The sequence below is a fragment of the Microtus pennsylvanicus genome, chromosome 14 (genome assembly GCF_037038515.1).
Source record: "Microtus pennsylvanicus isolate mMicPen1 chromosome 14, mMicPen1.hap1, whole genome shotgun sequence".
Lineage (NCBI taxonomy): Eukaryota > Metazoa > Chordata > Mammalia > Rodentia > Cricetidae > Microtus > Microtus pennsylvanicus.
This window is the reverse complement of record NC_134592.1, coordinates 18,042,545-18,070,293: the sequence shown is the minus strand read 5'-3', so window position 1 is coordinate 18,070,293 and position 27,749 is coordinate 18,042,545. Positions and strand designations below refer to the sequence as shown.

General features: G+C 45.7%; 1 protein-coding gene across 5 annotated transcripts in view; it reads left to right on the top strand.

The window, feature by feature from the left end:
• Tdp1 (tyrosyl-DNA phosphodiesterase 1) overlaps positions 1-27,749 on the top strand; it is a 71,784-nt gene that overhangs the window by 23,266 nt on the left and 20,769 nt on the right. For all 5 annotated transcript variants that reach the window (XM_075948706.1, XM_075948705.1, XM_075948708.1 and 2 more), the window contains exons 8-13: positions 2,310-2,477; positions 2,861-2,939; positions 4,628-4,813; positions 5,347-5,395; positions 7,162-7,228; positions 8,617-8,724. In XM_075948706.1, the coding sequence (XP_075804821.1) occupies positions 2,310-2,477; positions 2,861-2,939; positions 4,628-4,813; positions 5,347-5,395; positions 7,162-7,228; positions 8,617-8,724 (657 nt within the window). The remainder of the gene's footprint in view (positions 1-2,309; positions 2,478-2,860; positions 2,940-4,627; positions 4,814-5,346; positions 5,396-7,161; positions 7,229-8,616; positions 8,725-27,749) is intronic.

Here is a 27,749-nt window from a genome sequence, read left to right as displayed (position 1 = left end):
AGCCAATAAGAGGCTGTAACTAATGGGCCAGGCAGTGTTTAAATGAATACAATTTGTGTGTTGTTATTTCCGGGGCAAAGCTAGCCGTGCGGGAGCCGGGCGGGATGAAAAGCAGACCTGCTGGCCTCATCACTACAGCGGGCGTTTGTCTAGCTTCATTTCAGGACCCCAGGGTGCTCTGCTGCTCGCTTCCCCTGCTCACATCAGCAGTGTTGCTGCCTAGCCTGGGCTACAGCTACTTTGGAAAGTCTTCCCTCTGACGAGATTTCCTAAGCCTCAGAGAGCCCATGGGATGAGCTGAAATACGGAGCCTTCCAGCACGTCCTCTGGGCCTGCTGTGACCTCAGTGTGGCCTCAGAGTTTCTAGTGTTCCTAAAAGTAGGTTTATAGTTCACATAGGTCAGACTCAAAGCAAGAAGAAGTGAACTGTCCTCTGGCGTGCCTCCACAGCCACCCTAGTACAGGACCCTGTCGCTCTCTGCTTTGCCTGCTCTGGATTCTCTCTAATACTTTGCCATTTCCTGTTGCAATTAAGAAACAACAGCAAAGCTCAAGAGGCGGCTAGAGATTGCCATCCACTCTTCTTGCAGAGGACCTAGGTTTGGTTCCCAGCTCCCATGTGGTGGCTCAGAGCCATCTGGATTCTTTCTCCTGTTCCAGGGGATCCGACTCCCTCCTGGGACCTTTGTAGGCACTGCACACACATGGTGCACATACACAAACGCTCATGAAAATAAAATCTTTTAGAAAAGCAAAACCTGTAAGGCACCTTCCATGTGCAGTCTTCCCTGGTCAACGGTCTGCTCTTGGCCGAGCTTGGTCCCTACGATGCAGAAGTCCCAGCTGTCCTCAGCTGTTGCTTGAACACCTGTTCAGATCTCAGAACTCACATTGTTTACTGGGTTCAAGAATTGGCTCCATAGTTAAGAACACTTGCTGCCCTTGCAGGAGATTCAAGTTGATTCCTAGCAGCCGTATCAGGCAGCTCACAACTGCCTGTAACCCCCGTTTCAAGGGATCCGATGTCCTCTTCTGGCTTCTGTGAGCATCTGCATGCATGTGGTACCTACACCTGTACTCAGGCACATACACATATAAAGCAAATGATGAAAATTCCGAATTCTTGACCCAATGTACTGTTCTCATGTCACCTCGCAAAGTATTAAGAACGCTTCCTTTCTCAGTGCCCTAGTTTAGAAAGTTACCTCCTGTCCCGGTCCTATCTGGAACTTGTCTGTTAACGAACCTCTTGCTCTTAGGCTCAGCGGCATTGATGGGGGGCTACCTCACACATCTATCTAGCCTAGCTGGTCACTTTACACCCAGAGGAGTCATAGACCCTGCCCGCAATGGCAAAGCCAATGAGGAGCAGATGTGGTCCAGATGTGGGCACCAGCCTTAGGCATCCCTGCCCTTCCTGTACTAATTTCCCCCAAGGTAAGCAGGGAATGAGTGAAATGCCCCTCTGCTGAGAAGGCATGGACTTCAGACCCACAGTGAGGGGTTCTCGTCTAGCCTGTCGCGCATCCTGGTAGCCGGTAGCCCACCTGCTTCCTCGGGGAGCAGCTGTGTAGAAGAGGAATTGGGCCATTTTTGTCGGGCTTGGTGGGTAGAACTACAGGGGCAATGGCCACAGAAGGGAAAGATAGTGACAACAAATATGGTCTGGGGTCTGACCTAACCATTCATTGCTGCTTAGGGCTCCTCCTTTTGAGGGCAGAACTCTTAATCTCGTTTTGCATTGAAGAACATCTAATTCTAGAGGCGCAAAGCCATACTGGTTTTTGTAATCTACTTATATCATATTGTATTGTATCTTTTGGGTTTATGATTATTTCTGAGATGAAAGTTGTCTAATGTCTTATCACTGTTAAATGCTTAACAGTTGGAAGCTAATATTAAATGTGTTATATACTCATTCTAGGCACAGAATCTATAGGACATGAAAATATCTCAAATCACTATAGAATGTACATTATATTCTTTTAAAAAAAATTCTTACTGAAAAAAACTTGCATATACATTTTTCTTGGTATGGATAGCTTTTGATTCTTAGTTTGGCTAAAGATCTACACTGATAAGGACCTGGTTTTACATAAAGAGATAACATCCAGAAATAATTCTGTGAGGGGAGTCATTGGATCAATGTGATCCAATTTGTTTCCTCCTGCCAGATGTCCCTTAGTCTCCATGTAAAGACAGTGGCAGGGATTCACCTCTTGCTTTGAGTGAATGTATAGTCATCACAGAGGCATTGTTACAATGAAATCTCCTGATGGTAATTAAAGGCTATTTCTTTTCCATTCTAGAATATGGTTGAGCCCTTTGTACCCACGAGTTGACCCAGAAAAGCACACATCCGGAGAGTCAAGCACCCACTTTAAAGCTGACCTCATCAGTTATTTGAGGGCATACAATCTTCCCCCTCTCCAGGAGTGGATAGACGCCATCCAGGAGCACGATCTCTCTGAAACCAAGTATGTATCCCCTTACCAGTATGGGAAGCTGAAGTTGCAAGCCATAAAGGTCTGGAAGGCCGGGGCCTGGGGAAGGGGAGGAGTGGTATTTGACTGTGCTGCATGGGAGGGTGAGGGGATGAGAGCAGATCTGATCACTCCATGGCTCTGGTTCACGGCATTAAGGTGGCAGTGAGTCTATGCCTCCCTCTTGGGTACTGGTAGCATTTCTTGGTTTAGCCAAGAAGGACCTTCAGAGCAGCGGTTCCCACTGAGGAGGCATGGCCCTAGAGTGAACTGGCCCCTTGGACTCTTCCATTATGTTAGTTCTTATGTGTTTTCTGTGGGTTTGTGGTATCATAGCACAACTTGCACGTTACTTTATTGTATTTTACTTTATTTAGTGTTTACCTTGTCGGTTCAACCCCTGGACGCTTTCAAGGAAGTCACAAAGATAACTGGGGACATTTTAGGCTTAGGAAGGTAATAAAACTTTTCCTGTTTTAACATTTAAAATAATATAATGTGTATTCTTTCTCCCTTTTCATTTATGATGGTGGTTCAAATCCCAGCCAGTGCTATACAAGCCTTGTGATCTTAACTTCTTTCTCAGCCTGCCTCTTGTCGGCTGTGGAATGGACAGAACTGTGTCGAGTAGCAGGTGTAAAACAGAGTGTCCTGTAAGCAGGGGGCTTGGGGACTGGCACTTGGTGTCCAGCCTAGGTAACAGAATGCACTTGTGTGCTCACAAATCCTGCAGGTTGAGCAGCATCGGCAATGTTCAAGATACTTCTCCTCATAGCTCATGCTGTGCCATAGCTTAGTTCCAGAGCAAGCAAGCAAATCAGAATGTATGTGCTGAGACGGGAGGGAGTCTAACAGTGCTCTCCTTAGGATTGAAGTTTTTTAGGAGCTGAGCCCTGATGGATACTGGGTTTGAGAGTTGTCAGTTAGTTCTGTTTCTCACAGCATGCTGCAGTACATGGAAACTGAGAGGTGTGTGTGTGTGTGTGTGTGTGTGTGTGTGTGTGTGTGTGTGTGCAAATATTACTGCCTGAGCTATGGAAAGGAAGGTAATACAAAAAGGTAATACATATTAAATTCAACAAAACGTCAGTCAGAATATGAGTTCCACTGGGGCAGGAGCTGTCCACATTCTTCTTGCTGTCTGTGCCTCTAGGTAGTACATGTTTAAGTGGATAAAATTTCTAAATACTTGTTCACTTATTCCTTCAGGTTTGCATAAGTGTCAAGGCAGGAAATGCAGATCAGTCATCTACTGTGCTGTAGGTGGTTCATATCCATGTGTAAATATCCCTTTCATATTAGGCAGCCACACTGGAGGCCAAGGATTTGTCTGTGTTCCCACCCCTACACCCCTTAGGCTCTTGCATATGCTAGGCTAAGCCTGCCACTGCGCAGCTGCACCCCATCCCTGGAGCACAGTGCTCGGGCGAGAGAGCTAGAAAGGGAGCAGGCCGGAATGGACAGTGGTTAGTCATGTCGGTTCAGTTTAGGTATATTAGACAACTGTGATTTCAGAGTGTGTTTGTCTTCATATTTCTGCTAAGATGGGTCTTTGAAAATGTTTGTTCTGCTTTTGTTTTTAATGCAAATCAAAGAATTTTAAAGACTTCCTGTCCATATATGTCTTAGTTAGGGTTTCTATTGCTGTGAAGACACCACGGCCATGGCAACTCTTTTAAAGTAAAACATTTACTTGTGGTGGCTCGCTTGTAGTTTCAGAGGTTCAGTCCATCATCGTCATGGTGGGGAGCATGGCAGCGTGCAGAGTCCTACATCTTGCAGGCAACAGGACGTTGACTAACACACTGGGTGGTATCCTGAGCACAGGAAACCTCAAAGCCCGCCCACACAGTGACATACTTCTGCCAACAAGGCTACCCTCTCCAACAAAGCCACACCCCCTAACAGTCCCTATAAGATTTGGGGGCCAATTGTATTCAGACTACCACAGCATAGTGGGGTGTGGAGGGGACACATCCTTTTAGTATTTAAACATAGTTCCCAAAGAAGAAAGCATCTGTGAGCATGCTGCTGACTGCTAATGTCTTCAGGATTTCTTTGTAAACACGGGTCCGTGTGTTTAGGGCACTTCAGTTCCTATTGCTCCTGCCGTGACTGTTGCACTCATTTTTATTGTGGAGCAGGTTCTGCGAGCGCATGCCCCATCTGTACCTAAAGACGAGTGCTGGCCCATCGTGGGTCAGTTTTCAAGCATTGGTTCTCTGGGGCCTGATGAGTCCAAGTGGCTGTGCTCAGAGTTTAAAGAGAGCTTGCTGGCACAGAGAGAAGATGGCAGAACTCCAGGGAAAAGTGCAGCTCCTCTTCATCTGGTGAGCCCTCTGTGGTCCAAAAGAACTGAGAAGCAGCCTTCCTTATCACAGTGCGTTAATCTGTGGGGTGGGGAGGGAACACCATCTGTGGGCCTGGTGCCACCCAGGGCGAGGGCTTCTGGCGTGTTCAGGAGCCTCGGTGCAGACACGGACTCACTGTGTTTTCCTCATTCTTCTTTCAACTTGTCGAGCCAAGAAGAGAAATGCCAGGTTTACCACTGCAGAAGAATTATATGCTCTGTTCGTTGTGTAGAGACCTGTGAATTGATGATTAATTTTACATTCAATTCAATATTAATTTGTCATTTCAGGGAGAAAAACATTTAAATTAAAATATAATTTTTCATCAGTTAGATACATGCTTCCTGTAGATTAGTTATTACCCGTTTAGTTTTCTAGTAAGATGGGGATTTTCTTTTAATTTAAGATATAATTTCTTTCTAATTTTTAAAAAAGAACTATCAACATTCCTTTCTTTCAACCTGATTCATGCCCATGTTTCATTGTTTTTCTCTTTTCTTGCTTATTTTTAGATCTATCCTTCTGTGGAAAACGTGCGGACCAGCTTAGAAGGATATCCTGGTAACTCGGTTGTGGTTTCTCTGTATATTCTGAAATGCCTTGGGGCATGTTTTGTTTTGTTTATTTTTCATCAGAGTTGGTTAGCAATGTGGACGTGGTTTTCCCTTATCCAGATAAAGCTAGTAAGACAGGTGTTGTTGAGCCCAGCGTGTCCCAGAGCAGGGCAGTTTAGGCTTGCTGCAGCACTGTCACAGTGACTCCCCGCAGATGCTTTCCCTTGGTTTTACTAACGCTTATTTAGAAGTAATCCAACGTGTTGATTGTCCAGACAAGCATCCAGCCGAACTGAGCTCCCCTGCACTCCCTGCTGCCTTGACAGCTTGGCTAGCATCCTTCCCTCTGCCCGTGTCAGAGGTTCCACATAGCCCATCCAAATTTACTTTCCAAGATACAGATACATTTCAGGCCTAGAGCTAGTGATTATTATTACCTTTTGTATAACTTCGTTGATATGTCATTTTTCAGGGGCCTCACCTGCAAACGCCTAGTCTTATTTTCTTAGGGGGAAAAGAATCTCTCAACTTCATTCTTCTCTTTTTCCACTACTGAGCACTGAACTTTTAAACAGAAGCATCCTCTATAATGCCATCAGGTTATTAACAAAAGCCCCAGAGAGTATGCCTCTGAAAGAAACTAAGTCTGATTGGCATTCATGACTGGCTGGTAGCAGAATGCACTAAATTAAAACTAATTTTGCCCATTTATTGCTTATGAAATTAAATGTGACCTTGCCAAAAGAATCTTAAGAAGGTTCAGGGTATATTTGTCATTTGTTTCTTTTTAATGACAAAATAAAATTACTTCACTTTGACTCAAAGACATGGGTAGTTTTTCTTTCTGTGCTTCTAATAGCCTAGGTCTATTCGAAGTACAATTTTAATGGGGGAGAACGTGGCACTCTCAATGTAGCAATTTTATAAGTGATTTTGCAATGGAATATATTTTTAGCTATTTGCAGTAGGAGACAGGACATACCTTATTGAACCCTGGGATTGTCTAAGGCCCTCTCTGCACGTAGATTACTGTGGGGACATCCTGCGGTGTGTTTGGAAAATCTCTGGTGAATCTACAGTGGATTTTTCGTATCTTCCAGTTCTGAGAACCTCCCTGCCTGCCTGTTTGGAAATGGCAGTATAAAGGCCGTGCAGGCAGCACTGGATTTTGTCACTCACTACCTTCCCAGATGTCCTACCGAGGACAAAAACCTAGTGCTATGTTTCATACCTCCCTATGGTTGTAAAGCAGGCCCGGGTTCTCCCTGTTGTCTTTTCTAATACTTTCAGTCTGTGTAGCTAACTGGTACCTTTTCTTCTCGTACAGTAAGCTGTTTTTGTGTCTCCTCTTCCAGAGAAGGGAAGCCATAAAGAAAATGTCCCTAATTTGGGTTCTAGTAGTATAGACCTTTGATCCCAGCCACTCTGGAGGCTGAGGCAGGATCACAAATTCAAGGCCAACCTGGCCTACAGAGTGAGATCCAGGCGAGCCTAGGCAACTTTGTGAGACCGCAAAGAGCGCTGGGGATACAGCTCAGTAGCAGGGCCTTGCCTGGCCTGTGTGAGCACAAAGACAGAAACACAGACAGAGAGAGGTGACGTGTCTGGTGGAAGCGTGGACATTTTCTCTCAGTGAACTATGACCTGAGATGAAATAATGGAAGGCGCTTTGTCATTTACCTTCTCACTGTTTAGAGAGATCTTCTTCTTAATGAAGATGCCTCAAATTATATTTCATTATTTTTATTTGTTTTCTTTTTCTTCTATTAAAAGCTGGGGGCTCCCTTCCCTATAGCATCCAGACAGCTGAGAAGCAGAATTGGCTGCATTCCTACTTTCAGTAAGTGGTTGGTTCTCAGTGCTGCTCTCGCTTCGTCAGGACCAAGAGTGTTGTTGGTCTGTTCTTTTAAAAAGCACCTTATATAACACGGCTATTCTTTCATCTACATATGTTAGTGATAGAAATAATTTAAAACAAGGTTTTGAAAACTTTTGGAATAGGTTTTTAATACCAGGGTAAAATTTATATCTCTGTGAGGTTTCTATTTAAATATTGGCAGGCAAAGAAAAAGATAAATAAGAGATCCTGTAGTTTATAGTTTACATAAGCAGCGTCTCGTTCACTTTGCTGAAGCGTGAAGTATAACCTTCTAAACTATATATGTAGGCCGTGGGCCACACTGGCTGAGGGTGGAGTCCCTGGCTCTGTCTCCAGGAGAAAGACGGTGTTTGGTGAAATAGGTGATGGATGGGAAGGGAAGGAAAGGCTTGTCCTTCTCCTCTTCCAGCTACAGCACTTGCCTGCCCGAATGTTCTAGACCAAACCCAATGTCTTATTCACTTTAGTAGGGGCTTTTGCAGCTGGGCAGCCAGAAATGGGGGTGGGAGTCCATTTCCATAGCTTTCTGCCGACATTCCTATTGACCAGCTTCATTTCTGTCATGTTCTCCCCAAATGGAGAGTTGTCCTTCCAGAGCAGGCTAAAGTGTGCTCCTTTCAGTTTCAAACTCCTAGGTTCCCTCTGATGGGGAAAATGGGAGCCCTCATAGTCCTGATTCTATTGCTGGCAAACTGCCTGTTAGCTTGAGGGATTATCCTCTTCCAAGCCAGAATCACGGCCTCTTGATGAAGGCCATGATGCCTTGGAACCTTAGTCCTCAAATGTTGGAAACGTGGGAGTTATACTAAAGCCAAACTGAAGCATTTGTGAGTGATCCTCCTGCCTTTTTAGCTCTCCCCTGCGATATATTGTATTTCACTCACTTTGTTCCTTTGGGTAGCCTCTGTGGGAGCCACTACTCAGTAGTTTGCCTTATAGGGCACTATAGGCTTCCTGCTGCCAAGAGCTCACAGCCAAAGACCTGTGTGCACATGTGCAGAAAAGCACAGTGAAACCAGTGTAGGGCACATGTGCATGCTGGTGTCTACACATGTGTGCATTCATGCATGTGTGCTACTTAGCACGTGAAAGGACAAGAAACTCCATGTCCGGGGGTTTGATGCTTTTGTGACTCATGCAAAATTTCCTTTTTTGACATCCTTACTTTTCAGAATGATTGTATGTTCTTCTGTCATCTAAACAGTTCCATCAGCCACCACAAGTCATGGACCATGCTCCTACTGTCTCCTTAGATAGGATGTTGCTTTTTGTGCAGCTTGCTAGTATATAAGAATTTTGTCTGTCTTGAATTATTTTCTAATAGTGGTTTACGTCTCTCCTGTCACTAGCAAGTGGTCAGCAGAGACATCTGGCCGGAGCAACGCCATGCCACATATTAAGACGTACATGAGGCCTTCATCAGACTTCAGTAAACTGGCTTGGTTTCTTGTTACAAGGTAAAGGGACCTTAAATATCTCATGGGAGGTCTTGTAACTTCTGCTCTGAAATTGCTCTGAAATTTTTCCTGGAAAGTGTTCTGTGAAGTGTCGTTCGTTCTCAGCTGCTTCTGTCACTGAACCTTAAAGGAGGCCTGTGACTAATGTCTTATTGAATGTGTGACTGTTGCCTGGTTTTACACGTCTATCTGGATGTCTATAAGATTTGCATAAACTTCGGATTGACTTCCTTTTATATGCTGTAATAATAATAATAGTGATTAAGCAAACTGACATTTAGGGTAAATACAAAAAAAAACCAAAATGTTAAAATGATTCTATTTTTCTTCTATTAGTGTCTCTTTAGATAATTAAAACTTGAGCAATCAAACCTCTCATGTGCCATTTGAAAAACATCTTTATTATGATAGAATTCATATACCATAAAATCTGTGCATTAAAGTCTACAATTTAACAGTCTAACATGTTCACAGTCTAACATGTACAACCATCACCATAATCTAATTTTAGAATATTTTAATCACCCCTAAAAGGAACTCCCTACTCACTGACATTTTTGTTTCTTTTTTTTAAAAAAAAGATAAATTGCTTTGCCCTTTGGAAAACAGAGCTGTGACTAGAACATTAGTGCCTCGCTCCTAGTCAGAACCCAAGCACTGGGCATCTCTGGGATTCAGTAACCTAATTGGTGCCAATCACAACTAATTACACTGTCACCGAGTGGGCTCGATGCTTTAAGACTGAAATGGTACCAAGGACGTACTTGTAAACAAATAAACGTTGTCACTTTTTGTGGCTAACATTTGTGCCTGGCTCAGGTAAGAAATCCTGACTCAAAGAGATGGTTGATAAACACGATGACAGAGGGGCATCCTAAAGGCTTTCGCAGCCTCAGAGCATAATGGGAAAACATACTTTTGAGCTCTGAAAATAAACATTCAGGATGCTTTTCTGTCATTTGGTAGCTATATAAACTTGGGCACTTTATTTAATCTGTGTTTGTTTCCTAGTCTGTAAAAGGGAAGAGGTGATGGCTACAGTGGGACTACAGTGAGCAGTAAATGAGGTGTCAGAACCGGGTACCTGGAATAGAACATGTCCGCAGTGTGTGGTGGCAGTGGCTGTGCACAGTGAGCAGACATGCATTAGGTTGTTTTTCATTAAAGAATGTCTGATCTCCCTCCTAATAGCTGGCCATCATTAAGCAGCTTTCTACCCTTATAAGGGTATCCCCACCTTCAGTAACTCCTAAATCTGTGGAGAGGCCAAGTGTGTGTGTGTGTGTGTGTGTGTGTGTGTGTGTGTGTGTGTGTGTGTGTGCGCTTGCATGTGTGAGCAGTGCTAGACAAGATCTCACTGTGTACCTCTGGCTGACCTGTATCTAGCTATGTAAACCAGATTGGACTCACAGAGATTCACCTACCTCTCTCTTCTGGATGCTGGGATTAAAGGGGACAATCAAGCCCTGCTCAGCATGTATTCCAGTTGGTGGTAAGACACACCACATCATTTCTGCATTCAGGAAGTCTAGTGAGCTCTGCTCGTAGGATCTATGTGAGTGGCTTTGGTTGATAGTCAAATAAAGCATGGTCCTTGTTGTTCATAAAAGGCACTAAGTAATGCCCTGTTCTTTCTATATTTCCACTACCTGCTTGTAGAGAGGATGAATCATGTGCCCATCAAGATCTCATGGTCATCAGATTTCAGGGAAGGCAAAAAACAAAGTACTTACTCTAGTATGAGTTTTCATTTAAGGTATAATAGGGTAGGCAAGGCCAGTAGTCTATGAGAGATTGATCAGATCAGGCCTATAGCAAATGCAGAGATGTTTGGAGCGTGACTTAAGGGATCAGAGAAGCTGGCCCTAGGAGGCAATGTTTAAGCTGACGCTGATGAAGGAGAATGCTGCAGCCCAAGGGAAGAGCACACTGGGCAAAAGGCAGCTCAAAAACAGCTCTCAAGCTGGAGAAAGTGTGGAAGGTCGAGCTCTTCCTGTGCTGATATGCAGAGATGATCCAGATAACAGGGGCCCTGAATGGCAGTGGCATCATCTGCTAAGTGTGTTGAAAGCTAAGTTAGGCCGCTGCACGGAGAGTGGGAGGGAGAAACGTGGGCAGCAGAGGTTGGCAGCCACAGGGCCCGTGTTGTTGGTGGGGAAGAACAAGCTCCCCAGGATGGGGAAGGCTCTGTAGACTGTACTTCAAGACCTTCGTCAAGGGAGCGACTTGAAGTGGTCGGATACACACAGTGTAGAGCTAAGCAGAACCAAGCCCAGACTTTAGCTCCACCTCTGTGAGTGACTGAGCCTCGCCAGACACATTTCCTGAAACACAAAGGCAAGGCACAGGAGTACACAGGCCGTCTGGTGAAGAGACAAGTTCTGCAAGCACTTGCCACCGGCAACTCAGCAGAGGACACTTCCCTAAGGGAGCCAGAGTGAGCAGCAGCCATGGCTGTAGGTAACAGTGCTTACGATAAATATCTCACTGTAAGCATGTAAGCCAGCAGCTGCTGTTCGTCAGACTGGTAATCCCCCTTTACAGTAGCCACTCAGTCTGTAAATTCACGATGATGGCCAGAACTGGAGTAACTCAGATCTCTGGTCCAGCCCCTTGGTCACCTGGGTGGTCGCCATCAAAATGGCAAGCCCTAGCCAGCACGGAAGGAACAGCTGTGTTTCTGCTCTGCAGGTGTGTGAGGGAAGGGGCAGGAGAGAGAACTGACCCCCACTAAGTGGCCTCACTGGTCTCTTGTGGTCATCTCAGAGTTTTGTGAGATGGCATAGGCCCCGCCTAGACAAGAAGTAAGGCTGTGTGTAGAGTTGAGGCAACTCCCCCCGCCACTCAGCAAACACGCATTGCCTGCATGGTGCAGGGGGAATGGAGGAAAGCTAAGCTTCTTGCTCTTTGGAATTTACGGCTAAATGAAAGGTTGATGAAACCAGCTGTGTCACGTGTGTGTTTGATCCTGGGATGTTTTCCTGACTCTTGTGCACAGGTATATTCTGATTCCCTAGTAGAGCCTGAACTTGCAGTCATTCGGTGCTTGGCTTAAGCATGGCTTCCTCAGCCGGTTGGAGTCTGTAGTCTCCTAGACCTGTACAGTTGTTTATGGGATTACTGGCTCTCCCTGTAGACTCTGAGACCAAGCCTGTATCTCTCTTGTTCAGCATAGCCCAGGACCTGGCAGGGAGCCTGGCATGCAGGAGATGCTCAGTACAGATTTCTGATTTCTTAATGAAGGCAGAGTTGAGGTGGTAATGACGGAAGATCTTTCTAGACTTGATGTACAGTAGAAGAGGAGCAAAGCTTCCTCAGTGACCCCCGGAATATGGCTGGGAGGTAGATGGGGTTCGTTGTTGACATCAGTGTAGACACTGCAGAAATGAGGAGACAGGCGCAGGAGGATGGCGAATTTGATCACTGGCTTAGCTCACTGGAAAAGTTCTTGTAGAGCACACGTGAGGTCCTGGGCTCACCCTGAGCGCACACAGAAATGGCCCAAATTTCATGCTTATTGTGGTGAGACCTCCAAGCGGGACTGTTCTCCACAGAGGTTTGAGGTTTTTATTGTAGTTATTTTGGGCAAGGTTTTAGATTGGTTTCTTAGTTTCCCCTCATGCTCATCACTGATACTGTAAGTCTTCGTGACTTTTCTGGGAGCAAACAGAGCAGGCTGCTGCCTGGTTTTGAGGAACACCCAGGAAATACACATCAAGAGGACTTCTCATTGCCAGGCACACTGGCACATACTTCTAATTCAGTCCTCTGGGCCTGAAGCAGGAGGATCACTGAGATCAAGGCCAGCCTGGGCATTAAGGCAAGACCCAGTATCCAGCTAGAGGTGAGGTTTTTAATATGTTCCATTGCCAAGTAAACCATCTGTTCTGGTTGAAGGGCCACTGGCCATGTGTAATAATCTTCCTTCTACATTAAAAGGACTAATTATCCATTCATCTGGACATCATTCTTAGCAGTTATTCCATGTATCTGTTGCTATATTGAGCACTTACTAAATACCAGCACTTTGCTAAGTGCTGGGAATATAGTGATAAACAACCATTGGCCTGGTTCTGGCGGTGGGAGTTACATAAAAGCAAGCAGGTTGTGCACACAGTCAAATGGGGACGAGTACAACAGAGAAAGGCAAAGCAGAACCGTGATTTATATGCGCTGACCTTCATATGAAGCTCAGGAAGATCATAGTTCACATGCGGTCCCTTAATTGCCCTGACGGTACCTGGCCCAGTGTCCCATGGGAATTGTTTTTTGGAAGTGGCAACTTTTGAAGGAGACTCCCCCCCCCAACTATGTAGGCTTCCTTCAGGACTCCAGATCAGATACAGATCCCACCCGAACACCTTTTTTCACAGAGAGATCCTTTGTTATGCGGGAGGAACAGTTAAAATGGTTCTTTCTGACTCAGGCAGAAAACAACAGCAAATGACCTTGCAGGTGTCATTTTTAAGAGGAGGAAACGGAGAGTTCTGTGTTAGAACAGGCTAGGATGTGGTGGTGAAGGAGATAGGGGACAAGGGAGAAGTGGAAGGGACAAGGAAAGGGGAGAAGGGTTATTTGTCCCAGAGGTATAAAGTACCGCCTCTGGATAGAGGGGAGACAGACACGGCACATAGACAAATGGCTGTTTATGAAGGTAGAGGGGGAAACCGCATGTTGGGATGAGGTGTTTAATTCTGATTGGCCATGTTAATTAGGAGAATCAAAGGGGGCTTCTGATTGCTGGACTTTGGCAGTCAGCCTCAGGAGGAAGAAGTGGCCAATAAGGAAACAGACCTTGGTGGCTAGCTTCAGGAATGTCCTCTAATGGTTTTAGCAAGGCTGAGGGAGTGGAGGAGAAGGACAAGGCTCACTGTGCTCAGACTGGCCAATGCCCTTCAGTGTTTGCTGCTCAGTGAGTAAGAAGATCAAGCTTTGCTGTCAGATTAAATGAATCAAGAAAAGGCTTTTCTCACAAGTCAGCTTGCGCTGCTTATTTATTTAAGTTAATTTGTATTCCTTACAGCCTGACAGTCAGTAAGCACAGAGAAGTTAAGCAGGGTACACGGAAGGCCAAGCAGTGGGCTCCATCACCCATATTCTGAGCCTCTGCGTATAGCATGGTGTGGACCTAGGTGGGTGCTGCTGAGTCTTTTTCTGTGCAAGGGGCAGACTTGCCGGGGAAATCTAGAGTTCCTGAGGCTTTATTAGTCATGGGCCTGTAGGCAGATCTTTCTGTCCTGCCAGCCAGTTCCCAGATAACCACAGACCTAGTATTTACCATAAATGCTCATCCAATGGCTTAGGCTTGTTTTTAGCTAGCTCTTATAACTTAAATTAACCTATTTCCATTCATCCATGTGCTGCCCCGAGGCTTGCTTAGCTCACCTATGTACTTTCCATGTTGTGTCTTCTGAGTCTGGCTGGCGACTTCTCAGACTCCGCTCTTCTTCCCAGCATCCTCCCGGTCTGGCTCTCCACCCAGTCTCTTCCTGCCCAGCTAGAGACAGGTCAGCTCCTTATTAACCAATGAAAGTAATACATATTTACAGTGTACAAAGATTGTTCCACAGCACAGCGACAGTGAATCTTACCCTTTTTTACTTTTAGAAGGTTTATTCGAGGCTGCAGAGATGACTTGGTGGCTGACAGCATGTAGCTCTTGGCAGAAGACCCAAGTTTGGTTCTCAGCATCCGCATTGGGTGGCTCATAACCACCTGTAACTCTAGCTTCAGGGAATCAAATGCCCTCTTCTGGACTCTGTGGGTAATTGCACTTAAGTGCCCATAACTCACTCCCACCACACACACACAATTAAAACTAAAACTTTTGTTTTGGGTGGGGGGGGAGGACTTTGTTCAGGACTTTAGAATAAGATAGGGTTTTAATGTACTCAACTTGAGCTTATACAAAAATGGTGTGTTTCTCAACAGAGCACTATTGGTATTTATTCAGAGTATTTATTGAGGTATATAGAATTGATAAAAAATGATAGTCTTATAAAAGATTAACAGGAACTAAAAGATCTGAGTTTCTAATACACAAAAATCTATCCCCTTAGAGGTGTGCTTTGTGTGTGGTATTACTGCCCATTATTGTGAGTTAGCTCCCAACCACCTGTGAGGACATTGACTTCCTGGCCTTGAGGATTTTGTTTTCTATAAAACAAAGGGTTTTAAAATCAAGCTACACATTCCCTTCCCTTTAAAATATATTATTTTATGTAAATTATTTTATGCCTAGATGTAAGTTTGTGTGCCACATGCATGTAGTACCTCTGTAGACCAGATGAGGGCATCAGATTTCCCGGAACTGGAATTAGAGGATTGTGAGTTGCCCTGAGGATACCAGTTCCAGCCAGGGTTCTCTGGAAACAGCTAGTGCTCTTTACTGTTAAGCCATCTCCCCGGCTCCTTTTTAAAAATGTATTTTAGTTTGAGATAGGGCCTCACTAAGTTATCCAAGCTGGACTTGACTTTTCAGTGTTCTCATCTCAACCTTTGAATAGCTAGGAGTAAGAGCATGTACCACCATGCCCAGGCTACTGTGGCTTAACACAGCATATTCCTGTTTTTAAAGAGCAATATGCTCCATGGGTAAACTGTATAGTATAGTATTGTGTGTGTGTGTGTGTGTGTGTGTGTGTGTCACTTGTTACTGTTGTCAGTTATTATCCTCAGTATATCATTGTGTGTACTAGAAACTATATAGCTGGCAATATATTGGGTTCATTTACACCAGCATCACTGTCAACCTTCATGATTATACTAGCATTAGACAATAGGGATTTGAGGGCTCTGGTGTATTACTATGGGCCCCTCTCATGCAGGATGTCTCTGTTTACTGAAATGCCAGTGTTGAACAAGAACCCTTTAAAAACTGTCCTTTTTCAAGTTGGTAATATACGTACCCAGTAAAAAAAAAAAAAGAAAGGGGGTGGGCAGTACGTAGATTGCCCTGCATTCCTGTTCCTGCGCCCTAGCCACTACATTCTTCAGCTTGAAACCATCACCATTGGTTGGCCCAAGTGTTTAATAGCTTTAACAACTCCAAGATCCTGTCCAAGCCCTTGGGATGGGATGCTAACTCACCATATTATTTGAAGAGATAACCCGAAACAAGATCCGAGCCCCACCTTGGAGTATCGTTTACTAGCCTTGTCATTTAAAGTTTGAAAAAACCCATTCATAATGTGGGTTTTTCGTCTGATTCAATGGAATGTTCTGAAGCTAATGATAGAATATGAGAATCTTGCCCCATTAAGCCATATGATGTATTTAACACTAATCAGTTAGCTCTTTCGATTCATGGAATCAGTGTCTAAAACCTTTATCTGGTTTGTATATATCACACCCTAACACACAGTATGTGGCTGAGAGGCTCATCTGTGGGGGCTGGAGAGAGCTCAGTGGTAAAGACTGCTTGTTGTCCTTGCAGAGTACCAGAGCTCAGTTTCCAGCCTACTCAGGTGGCTCCCAGTTACCAGGAGCTCCAGTTCCAGGGGATCCAACACCCTCGTCTGGCCTCCCGTGGGTTTCTTTCTTTTTTTTTTCTTTTTTTTTCTAAGACAGGGTTTCTCTGTAGCTTTCATGCCTGCCCTGGAACTTACTCTGTAGGCCAGGCTGACTTCGAACTCACAGAGATCCACCTGTCTCTGCCTCTGGAGTGCTGGGATTAAAGGTGTACACCACCACCACTGAGCCTCCCTTGGACTTTTGCACACGCTTGGCATACACATGAGTATGTATGTGTGCATGCTCACACATACAAATACTTCTTTTTATTAAAGACTTGTCTGTAGATTACATTTTTAAAAAAAATCAATCTGAGGCTGATTGGATAATTGATGAGAATTATCCCAATTGAAGGTGAGCACTTCCTGAATGCCTTCAATGCAAGCATCCAGGAGGGAGAGGCAAGCAGATCTCGGAATCGAGTCCAGCCTGGTCTACAGAGTGAGTTCCAAGACAAGGCTATGCAGAGAAACCCTGTCTCAAAAAAAGAAACAAAAGACAGGTACTTCTAACCAGATGCCTGTATTTCAGGAACTTACAGCTGGCAGTTCAGCTAGTTTGACACGAGGTTGCCTATTTTCTCCTGTGTCTGGTTGTTTGCTTCTATGGCAAGTTCTTTATGGTTTTAATAAGGTTTTTCTTTCCATCTGTTTTGATTCTACCATGAAATTATCCCTTGTTTGATGAGCATCCTGTTGATACGGAAATTTCTAGTACATGACTACAAATACAATTGTCAGATTTTTACTGCAGCATCAAGTAAGCAAGAAACCGAGCTTTAGAACGGAACTTTGACTAAGAAGATTGGGCCTAGATGTAGCTGGCAAACCCGTTGAGAACAATTATGGAAGCTATGCATTGTGGGAGGCAAGAAATAAGATGGTTACTAACACTAGCTGGAGCACTGTTATGGTTGCCTAGCAACGGACAGGCACTGCTAGAGATGAGCAGAAATGCTGGTGCTGCCACTCAGAGAAAGAGAGACAAGTGCTTGACTACAAAATCGCTGTTGGCTTTTTGGAGGAATATAAAAGACATTTCCCTCCTCTGCATTGCTGTATCACTCTGTAATTCTGCCTCCCTGCTGTCTGCTCCTCTGAGTGTGAAACAGCAGGGGTTTTCCCCTTCCTTTGTCTGTAATTTTTGGAGGAAATCAAATCGGATCACACAAAAGAATACTTGGAGATGTTATTTAGTAGACTTGGTTGCCTGGCGCCCCCGAGATAACCAGGATTCTCTGGTACGCCTTGTACACTTTGTTACAAATAATGCTATCTGTCCTCCCCTACAGTCTGTAAATGATTTCTTTTGTACTTTAGAGATGATCTGAGGCCACTGACCACCTTCGCTTTCTTGCATTTTGGTACAAGCCGAGCAAAGACAGCATTTCTTTGTTCATGCCCATGTGAACCAGCCTCCAGAAACATTGTCCCTGGTGGGAAGCCCTTTGTGTGCTGGCTCTCACAGTCATAAGGTGTGCCTGTGGCTTGAGAAGAGATGCTGTATGTAGTCCCCGTCCACGGACTGGCCTCCAGAGGAGAACCATACATGTATTAGCCGTACCTTGTGTAGTGTTTACTATGTGCTGGATAAGCACCCCTCCTCTAGGAGCTGGGTACTAGTCTTATCCTCATTCTAGGGCTGTGTAAGAGAGCACAGAGAACTGAAATGGTGTGTGCCAAATGATCCAGTGTGTTTGGTGAGGAGCCAAACATTCAGCTCCTGATAGTGCATTGTAAATAGTTTGTACGTAAGCTTTGGTTATGGATTTAATAGTGTGGGTGTGGCCCCTGCACCCAGGGACTTGGGATCTAGTCAGTGCCATCCCTTTGACCTCTGCTTTGAGAATGGCACTGCTGACGGAGGCACTGGGGCGAGCACAACCCATAGGCTCCCACAGCCCCTTGCTTGCTGAGCCACAGGGGCCCAGTTTTCCTCCCGGCTGGTAGGCACTGCTCCTGGACCAGACCCCACTGACCTCTCTCCAGGCCCACTGTCCAGTGTTTCCTGGCTTCCTGCCTAGCTTGATTTTTATTTCTGGCCCAGCTAGATACAGGCCTCTCATCCTAGCTACTCAGGAGGCTGAAGCAGGAAGATCACAGGTTCAAGGATAATCTGGGCAACTTAGTGAAACCCTATCCCAAAATGAAAACTGAGAAGAAGGCTGAGGATATAGTTCTGTGCCGTATGTGTGTGTGGCCTTAGGTTCTGTCTCCAGTACCACCCCTGACCCCAAATGTTTCCACCATGGCTGTAGCTAATGGCCTTTGCTAAGTGAGCCAGACGGCAGTGCAGTGAAGTCTTTGGGCCTGTGGTAAAATAGCACAGGAGAATAGTGAGTGCTTAGAGCAGCCAAACCACTTCTGTCGTGTCCAGGAAGCAAAGCAAGGAAGAAGAGAATCTCCCCCAAGGGCCTGCATCCAGTGACCTGAAGATCCCATGTGACACCTACCTCCCAAATCCTTAGCACACTGACGTTTGGGGCACTCTTGCCAAATTGTACTACTTACCAAATCCTTTCTCTTCAACAAAAGATACCACTTCCTGAAGATGCATGCAGCTTTTCCCTGTGGGACTGGTCGCCCTCTCCCCTAAAGCATCCTCCCTGCTCCTGTCAGTCAGTACCCCAGGGAGGCCCCCAGCTGCTGTAGCATAAGCACACACCCTGAAACCCCCTCCAGCCTGATCTGATCATCAGTAGTCACAGATCAGCCATCAATATCCCATCCCAAGGCCCACACCCCCAGCGTGCCAGCCGGAGGAGGTTCGGAAAGTGTGCTCGCAAACGGCAGAGGAGATGAATAAGAGACGGAGCAGTCACAGGACAGGACGCAGTGTTGGACAGGAGAGCCAGCCGGATGACTCAGACCGTAGGTGGCATTTGCTTTTGTATGGGGTGGCTGACTTTGGTATGAACAGACTGGATGGGTAGAAGCCAAGGAACATGGATACCCAGGAAATTCTGTCAGCTTCCAGGATGTGACTGGAAAATGGGCATTGAGTGAGCGTGCTGAAGTGTTTCAAGAGAACTCTGAAGTTCTTGGCCTCATACCCCAGCAAAGCCTGGCACAGAACAGAGACAGCACACCCAAAACCTGAAGGGCAGTAGGTTTCTCTGTAAATTAGTGACCTGAATGTGACTAGTAACAGACCTCGGAATGCTTTAGGTGGAGGAAGTCATGAACCCAAGGGTCCTGGGCCGTGTGAGGAGGGGAGAGAACCGTGAGCTGGCATAGACTGTATCTATGCCGAGGGAAAGCAGCTAGGAAGCTGTGGTCAGCTTTGGGGTCTGGTGAGCGATTTTTAGATTTTCCGGTTATGAGTCGCTGAAGGCTTTGGGGCGAGGGAGCCAAGCTCTGTTAGTATCACTGAGAATGCCGGGTGTTCCGGTCTATTGAAACTGCAGACCATTCATGATCAATAAAACTGTCAGTTCTGTGAGATCTAAGTGGCCCAGGTGATGTCATAGCTCTCTGTGGCTATAGAAAAAGGTGCAAGGTTTAAGCTCCTCATCTTGTAAATGGTCGAACTGGATCTTGGGTCTGTCTTTGTTTCCTCTACATCCTGTCTGGAGTCTGTCTGTGGATAGACTAAGGAGAATAAAACATGGCGGCAGGAAGTTCTCGTGAGACACCGATACAGCCTGGTAAGCACGGGACCATATGTGACCGTGGAGAGCGGGAAAAGAGGAAGTCATTCAGCCAGACCAGGATGGACGGTCAGAATGGTAACAGGCTGAGAGCAGGAAGGAAGGAACACATTGCCCTTAAGGTGGGCACAGCTCCATGGCAGTTACAGATGTCAGGCTCTGTGAGCTGGTAACAAGCCCCAAGAAGGCTGTTCCTCCAGCTGTCTCAGTGGGTATCAGTGGTAACCTAGTATTCCCTGTAGAACAATAATTCTTGGTACTATTCATTGTAAAGCTCCAAAGGTATAAGAAAGGGTCCCAGCAGGCTGTGCCACTGTGGGACCAAGGAAATGACACAAAGTTGTCAGGCTTTGTAAACTCAGGGCCATCAAAGGACATTAGCCCTGTGAGGTAAATTAGCCTAGTGCTGACCATTCATTGGTTCTGTTGGTCTTTCCTGGCTAAATAAACACCTACCATCAGCCGCCAAGAGAAAGAATCCCTCCTGTTCTCTCTGCCTGTTTCCCTCTGTCCAACCAAGGGTTGGGCTCCATATCTTCTGCTCACTCTTCCGTGGAGTCCTGTAAGTTCAGAAAACTCCTTCCCAAGACCACTGCTGTGACAGTGGACAGGAGGAGGGGAGCCCAAGCACTTCCTGGATATGCTAGTCTTTCGTTTGTTGAAATGTTTCCTTCGAGCAAAGAATTCTCCTAGAAAGAAAGAAACTTGAAAAGTATGGTTAAAACATTTCATTTCTTAGGACCCGTCCTGCTACCATTTCGTCTTCTGCAGAGGGATGAAAGGGTTCCCAGGCTTCCCTCTGGGTCTGCTTTCCCGTTCCCAGTCTCCTCTGCCTAGGCCGTGTCACCCACCCACCATCTTCACCAGTGAGCAGATGGTGTTGAATCCGCATAGCTCGTTACAGCTTCTCATATTTGTGGCTTTTCCACCACAAGAGGTCCACCAAAACCAAGGGCCACTTCAGCGGAAGACAAAATACTAGGAAACATTTGGTTAGCACGTTGGTCATGAACCAGGGTCCATTAAAATTCTTGGATGTGATGCCATAATACCAGCTCTGACTAGAATTTGAAAAGCGGTTTTTAAAAGGAGGCCATGATATTCTGGAGAGGTCAGTTACGTTGTCTTTCTTACACTTACTTATGTGCGCACATGTGCGGCCAAAGGATGATCCAGGGGAGTCAGTTCTCTCCTTCTAACGTGTTGACCCCGGGGTCAAACTCAGCTTGTCAGGCTCCTTGGATGATCCAGGGGAGTCAGTTCTCTCCTTCTAACGTATTGATTCCGGGGTCAAACTCAGCTTGTCGGGCTCCTTGGATGACCCAGGAAAGTCAGTTCTCTCCTTCTAACGTGTTGATCCCGGGGTCAAACTCAGCTTGTCAGGCTCCTTGGATGATCCAGGGGAGTCAGTTCTCTCCTTCTAACGTATTGATTCCGGGGTCAAACTCAGCTTGTCAGGCTCCTTGGCAAGTGCCTTGACCCACTGAGCCATCTCTTCAGCCCCAATTGTGGGTTTTGGTTTTGGTTTTATTTTATTAATTTGATCTTTCGTTTTTAGCTTGGTTGGTTAACTGAGTTAAATCTAGGGTCCACACTTGCAAGGCAAGCATTGCAAGGCAAGCGTTCTCTCACTGAGCTATATCCTCGGCTAGGAGGAATTTTGACCATAATTCTTTTCATTTCAAATCCTTGATGCTGATATGATGGTGTCTGAAATCCTTAAAATTGCATCTGTGGAATCAAGGACAGGTGAGTCCACTTAAGGACAAGGATGTGCTGTGGAATGCCAGAGCCTCCACTTGGACTTCACTATGTATATGGGAGACTTTGCTAGGGGATCATGGTTTGCCTGTGACCGGGGATCAGGTAGATTGATGAGAATCTGCTTGGCAATTTGTGAGAATATAGACTTGCAAAGGCCCAGGCTGAGTGCAGTGTTCCTGCAGGACTCTGCTCAGACTGTCTGTCTGGAAACAGTGGTCTTCATTCTTCCTTTCCTGCTGGAATTTCCTTGTTCTCCATCAGATAGGCAATAGTACTTTCAAAGCGCGGCTGCCCCGCAGCTCCTCGTTAGCAGCCAATCTCATAAGATTGTTCAACATGTGCAAATTTGATCGCGTCTTCACCATGCTATTATGTTTCTGGCACCTTCTCACCTTCTGTAGTAACAACGGGGGACTTACATGTGTGTCCTGCCTTAGAACTTGGTTGTGTTTCTACCTTGGGAACTCATGCTGTGGTTGTGACATTGGTGATGCAGTCTGGTAAATGATGTTTAGACCTAGCTGTACCAAAACTGTCTGACTAGGAAGCCCGAGAAAATCTGCCTTCTGTAGCATCTGTAGTTAGTGAATCATGGGCAAAGCAGTGATGTTTGTAAGAGCAAGTGTCTATGAAGCACTATTCATGTGCTAGGGACTTTACACACTTGTGTGTTAAGAGACAGATGTCACTGTATTTGCTGTTAGTTAAGCTGATGACGGACAGGATAGCTAGCACTGGTGTGGTCAGGACTCACATGACCCGGGTTCTGAGTGTGCCAGTCCTGTCTTCCTCTGTGTTCTGCGCATCCCTCCCAGCAGTCTCTCCCTGCACCTTTCGACTTCAAATGTCATCATGCTATAACTGCAGTGTTTGTTTTCTGGCCACAAGTCCTAACCATTCGCATCTCCTGAGCCATATTAACCAACTGCCGTTCTTGAATAAAGCAGATGTTTCTAGCCTACCTGACATCTTCAGGACTCAGTGTTAGGAAAAGACTGGGGCCTGGAGTAGCAGCCAGCAGCATCTGAAAGACAAAGGGCTTATGGGGGAGGAGCGGGCTCTGGCTTCTAAGGAGTGGACAGAGTGGAAGATATCCTGGACAAAGGAAGGATGCTTGCCAATCTGTGGGGGTGAGAGCGTCATACAGTCAGAAGCAGTCGTGGAAGGCAGACAGGAAATAAGACTGAAGAGCATAGACCCATCCTTTCTTGGGTGTCTTAGATGCCAGGCTGTGGTATTTGTTTGAGGCTTTGGTTGAAAGGATGCTTTCTGAGAACCGTAGGAAATCAATATGGGATGAAAAGCCTAAGGCAGGTACAGCCATCTGGAGCTCTGTTCTAGGCAAAGGATCTGAACATGTTATTGAAACGTTATAGGCTACTTTAGGAAAGTATCAGTCCATGAAGCCGATAAGTCCTTAGTGTCTGAGATATTTGGGCCTGGACAAATGAGCCTGGACAGAAGGGAACTGGCCTTAAAGATGGAGGAACAGAGAGGCAACCAGCCTTTAAATACTGGGGGAGGCCAGGCATGCTGGTATAGGCCTTAATCCTAATACTTAGAAGGTAGAGGCAGGAGGATCTCTGTGAGTTCTAGGCCATCCAATACTACATAGTAAAACCCTGTCTTTTAAAAAAAAGGGGGGGGGGAGACAGACAGACAGACCTCCTAAACACTAAGGGAAATGTCAGAATTCTTTTATAGAACCTCCGGGGGTGGGTGTGGTTTAAGACCCTACCACTACCTAGATCGTAGTCCAGCATGACTGTTTCGAACTCCTCACCACCAGGAGCAGGATAGTAAATATGTTATTTGAAGGCATGGACCTTATGCCATGTTAGAGCAGTAATAAACAAAAGCGCACTACATGCATTAGCCGGACCTTCTGTTGCTGTGACAGGCATCTGAGAAAAGCAGCTCACAGGCGGGATCGTGTTTTGGTTCACCATAACAGGTGGTCCACTCCATGGCTCCAGGACCATGGTGGGGCAGAACATGTGGCTTCCTACCACGGGGGGCGGGGAGGACCAGGCAGAAAAAGAGACAGAGGAAACAAGGACCTGCTCCTAATGGCCTACTTCTTCCAGCGAGACCTCACCTCCAGAAGTTTCCATTGCCTCCGAAATAACATCATCAGCCCAGGAAATGGCTTCGTTGTAAAAGAAACTTCAAATTAAAGTAGTCGAAAGAAGAAAGGCATAATTTTAAAACACAATTTCAGAGAATTAAGCATAGATATGATTAGGAATGCCGAACACCACTTCTAATCAGAGCAATCATAGTTAAAGATGTATTGTGTCTATTAGAATGCAGAATTGTCCTAGATAGATACCCAGTGTTCTCAGTGGCCCAGGGAAAGGGTGCTATTGTATAGTTTGAGTGGTAATCTGTGTAGGGAAAGATCCTTTAGAGGGATCTGACAATCTCAGAATTCTAGTTTCTTATGTGTACCGAAATACAACATGAATCATTTACAGCATGAGATTTCCTTTTCTTTTACAGTAGGACTGTTTTTCCTCTTTTGTGACATGTTATTGCAGTCCATAGAAAGAAACAGAGCCCAAGGGCAGTACAGAGAAGCTAGAGCCAATGCAGAGGAAAGGCACCACCTACCCCTGTGTGTGTTTGCAGAAGGCATGATCCTGGGGGCATTCGGGAACAGGGGACGGCAGCAGTGGCTGTGGTCTGTCTCTCTCTCCTCACTGCAGCTGCTCGGTATGATCCTCCACATTCACTGTTAACACTGTGACATTTGTCTGTACCGATATCAATCCCCTACGTCTGACACTCCAGAGGTGCGGTGGCCCCAGCTTCGGTCTGTAAACCGTGTCTTCTCTCTGCGCATCTGCTGCTGCCTAGACTATTGAGTGGTTAGGAAGCAAAGAAACGTTTCATCAGCCAACATGTGTCCCTGTAATAGCAGTCGTCCTGGAGGACACGTCACCTTTAACAAAAACTCAGCAATGGACCAGGTCAGCAGCTCTAATAATGCTCCAGCCAGCGCTGGCCGTGACTGCTACCTCCGTCACCAGTGTTTAGATCCTGAAAGACCCATGGAGCAAGGTGTGACCATGAGGCCATCTTCATGGTCTCCTTTCTCTTGAGTAGCTGTTAGCAACAGAATACTATGGTCTTTCAAATAAGTGTACTTGATAGGAGGCACCCAGTGGAAACTAGAAATTTTTCTCTTTGGGGTGACAAGGCAGCCCCCAGGTAGACGTGCAGAGGGTGGTTTGGAGAATCTCATCTGGGAAAGTATTTTGTTCTGAAAGACCACCCCGCCCCACACATGTCCCCTCTAGAAACAAGCGCCTAAAGCAAAGGAGAATAGGAAGTGCTTAGGGAGTCACTGTTAGTAGGGATAAACAATCTGCTTTGGCATTGGGGTTCTTTTCTCAATGTCTGCCTTCCTTTGCTCTTCAGGCACCTGACATTGTGTAATCCATATGTACCTTACCTACAGTCTCCTGAGAATCCATTAGAATTCTTATGGTAGATGGTATAAATTTATTCTGAAAGAGTTGATGCAAATTTTTCATATTGTGGACGGAGATCAAGCCTATAGTGAGCAGCCGCACCTGAGAAGATGTGAGAGGATAATTGTCACTAGCCATGCTATTTGTAGATGCTGCCCTTGGTCACCTTAACAATGTTGACTTGGGGTGTTGTTCAGCTCAGGCCGCTGTGTAAGTACCATGTGTGGCTTCTAAACAACAGAATGTATTTCTCCAATTCCAGTTCCGGAGACGGGAATGTCAAGTAATGCTTAACGATGAGATCATGTCTTCTCTGAGGTTTCAGATAGCTAACTTCTCTGCGTACTTGGTGGAAAGAGGCCAAGGCAGTTCCTGGGGTCTCTTAGAGAGTCACTGTTGTCTCGTGAGGGTTATACATGTATCAGTTCCTGAGACTCTCAAATTGGGAGCTAGGATTTCAATGGAGTCATGCAAACAAAGCCATTAACACTTGGTAAATAGTCACCCTCGCTTGTCAGAACGCGGTTTTTCACAGTTCCTGACCCTGTATGTTTCTGATTAGGATAAACCCAGGAGAAATTCTTTGGAGTGTTTAGAAGGTGAATGAGAGACAACTGTCATTTTGACAACACACGGTCTGTTACCGTGTCACTGTGTACTGTCTCACTGTGTTGGCTTGAAGGACCATCGACTATGGTTCCCTGCTTATGTCCTCCAAAGCTCCTATGACCCTGGGCCTAACTACACGTATTTATTTAGTTCTGGGATATATGGTCTGCCTTCTTAAGACACTCACCGAGGCTGGAGGCCACAAAATCCGACCTGAGTTTCTTTGTTCATGGCTATTCATGCTCATGGTTGTAGCTCATGGCTCTTGCTTTGTCTGCCTTTCACCTGCTCTGTACAGACTCCCAGCTCCAGTGTCAGGGCAAAGATGAACAGTCTCACAAAGCTATGTTTACCAGCTGCCACAATTGCAAACGTCAGATTCCTGGGGGGAAAATGTACATACATTAGACACAATCTTCCAACTCTATAGCCCTAATTGAGCTTTAAGTGATACACCTCTGTCCCTCAAAAACTGCTTTTTTTAAAAAAAAAAAAACTATTATTTCATTCGTAGTTTGGGCAGTTTCTGGTGGACAGTTAAACTTAATACATCCTGAATCCCACCCTTGGCAACAGCCTCATCACCCTGAATGTCCCCAATCTCATCTAAATCCTACATTATAGAATTCCATCCCTCAAAGAATGAAGTAACCCTTCCCTTTTTAATACTCAAGCAGCACTTCAGGTATAGCAAAAGCAAGGAATTGCAGCTCGCACAGACGGGAGAGGGCTGCTCGGTCCAGAGGGAGGCAGGAGAAAGCGGGACTGATGAAGGCAGTGGACACTGGGTCTGAATGGAAAAGAACAGCTGGAACACCTTCGGGGTTCCAGGAACACAAGAACTTTGCATGAACCTCAGGGTATCACTTTGCCCTGTAGAAGACACTGGTGGCTTCTATGCCACCCACACCTAGAGCAGACAGCATGAGAGTTTGGAAATACATTCCCAGTCTTCCTGGCTGCCCTGGGTGCCAGTGATTCAAAGCATTACTCATAATGTAAGAAATTATTAAAGATGACATTTCAAGAAACGTTGATTTGTCACCCAGACAACCTACGTGTGTCTTTCAAGTCTCCCGGTGTTCAGGGTAGGATTCTGAAGGCTGCAGAGACTTCAAATTCTGTTAGAAGGCAAGTGCAAAAGCTGGGTAGGAGGAAGCCATCTGCAGGAGCGTCCCCATGGTCTCTGTTTATCATGGTCTCTGCTATGGCTGAGCCCTCAACTCACAGACTGTGAGGGAATGCAGTTAATGCGGGAGGAATGAGAAGTCTTTCCCAGGGCACATTTGGCTTGGGTATCGTGTTGCTGACATTCAAGGGGTTACCCAGAAAGTGGAGACCTTTGAGAAGACAGATTCCACCTCAGCCTGCTGGTTGATTTCACCATTAGACATTTGCCTTAGCACATGGAAGATGCCAGTAATCACACTGACAGGTGAGAAACATAAATCCTAGCTGTCTTTCAAAAAACTCTTCCCCTAAAGTGGTACCTCTCCTTCTACCTCCATCATGTTTCTCTGTGACCTTGTACATCACAGAAAGTCTCCCTCTCCCCAGTGTGGTCCATCTGCTTGGGAAGGCAGGTAGGTCTGTAAATGTTCTTTGAGGCCGGGTCTTATGTAGCCCAGACTGGTCTTGGACTCCTGATCTTCCCACCTCCGCCTTGGATTCTGTGACTGCGCACATGCACCATCACACCCAGCTCCTAATAGTCGCCTTTAAAGAGAAATAGAATTTGGGCAAACCTAGTAGATTTTTTTTAAGACTATGCAGTAGGTTTACTCTTATTAACAGCAATTTTCCTAAAGTTGCATACATCTATGGGAATACTGTATGCAATGTACATTGGTAATTCAAAATAAAAATCATTCCCTTCTCTGTCTTCATGTTTCTTCAATTCATATAATTTAGCCCTTTTTAAAGCTTGTGCAAAGCGCTCAGGGTCTACAGCTGGGCCGGGCCATTGATTGACAGCTTTTCACTTGGAGCTTGCACAGCACCTTCCGACACTGTAA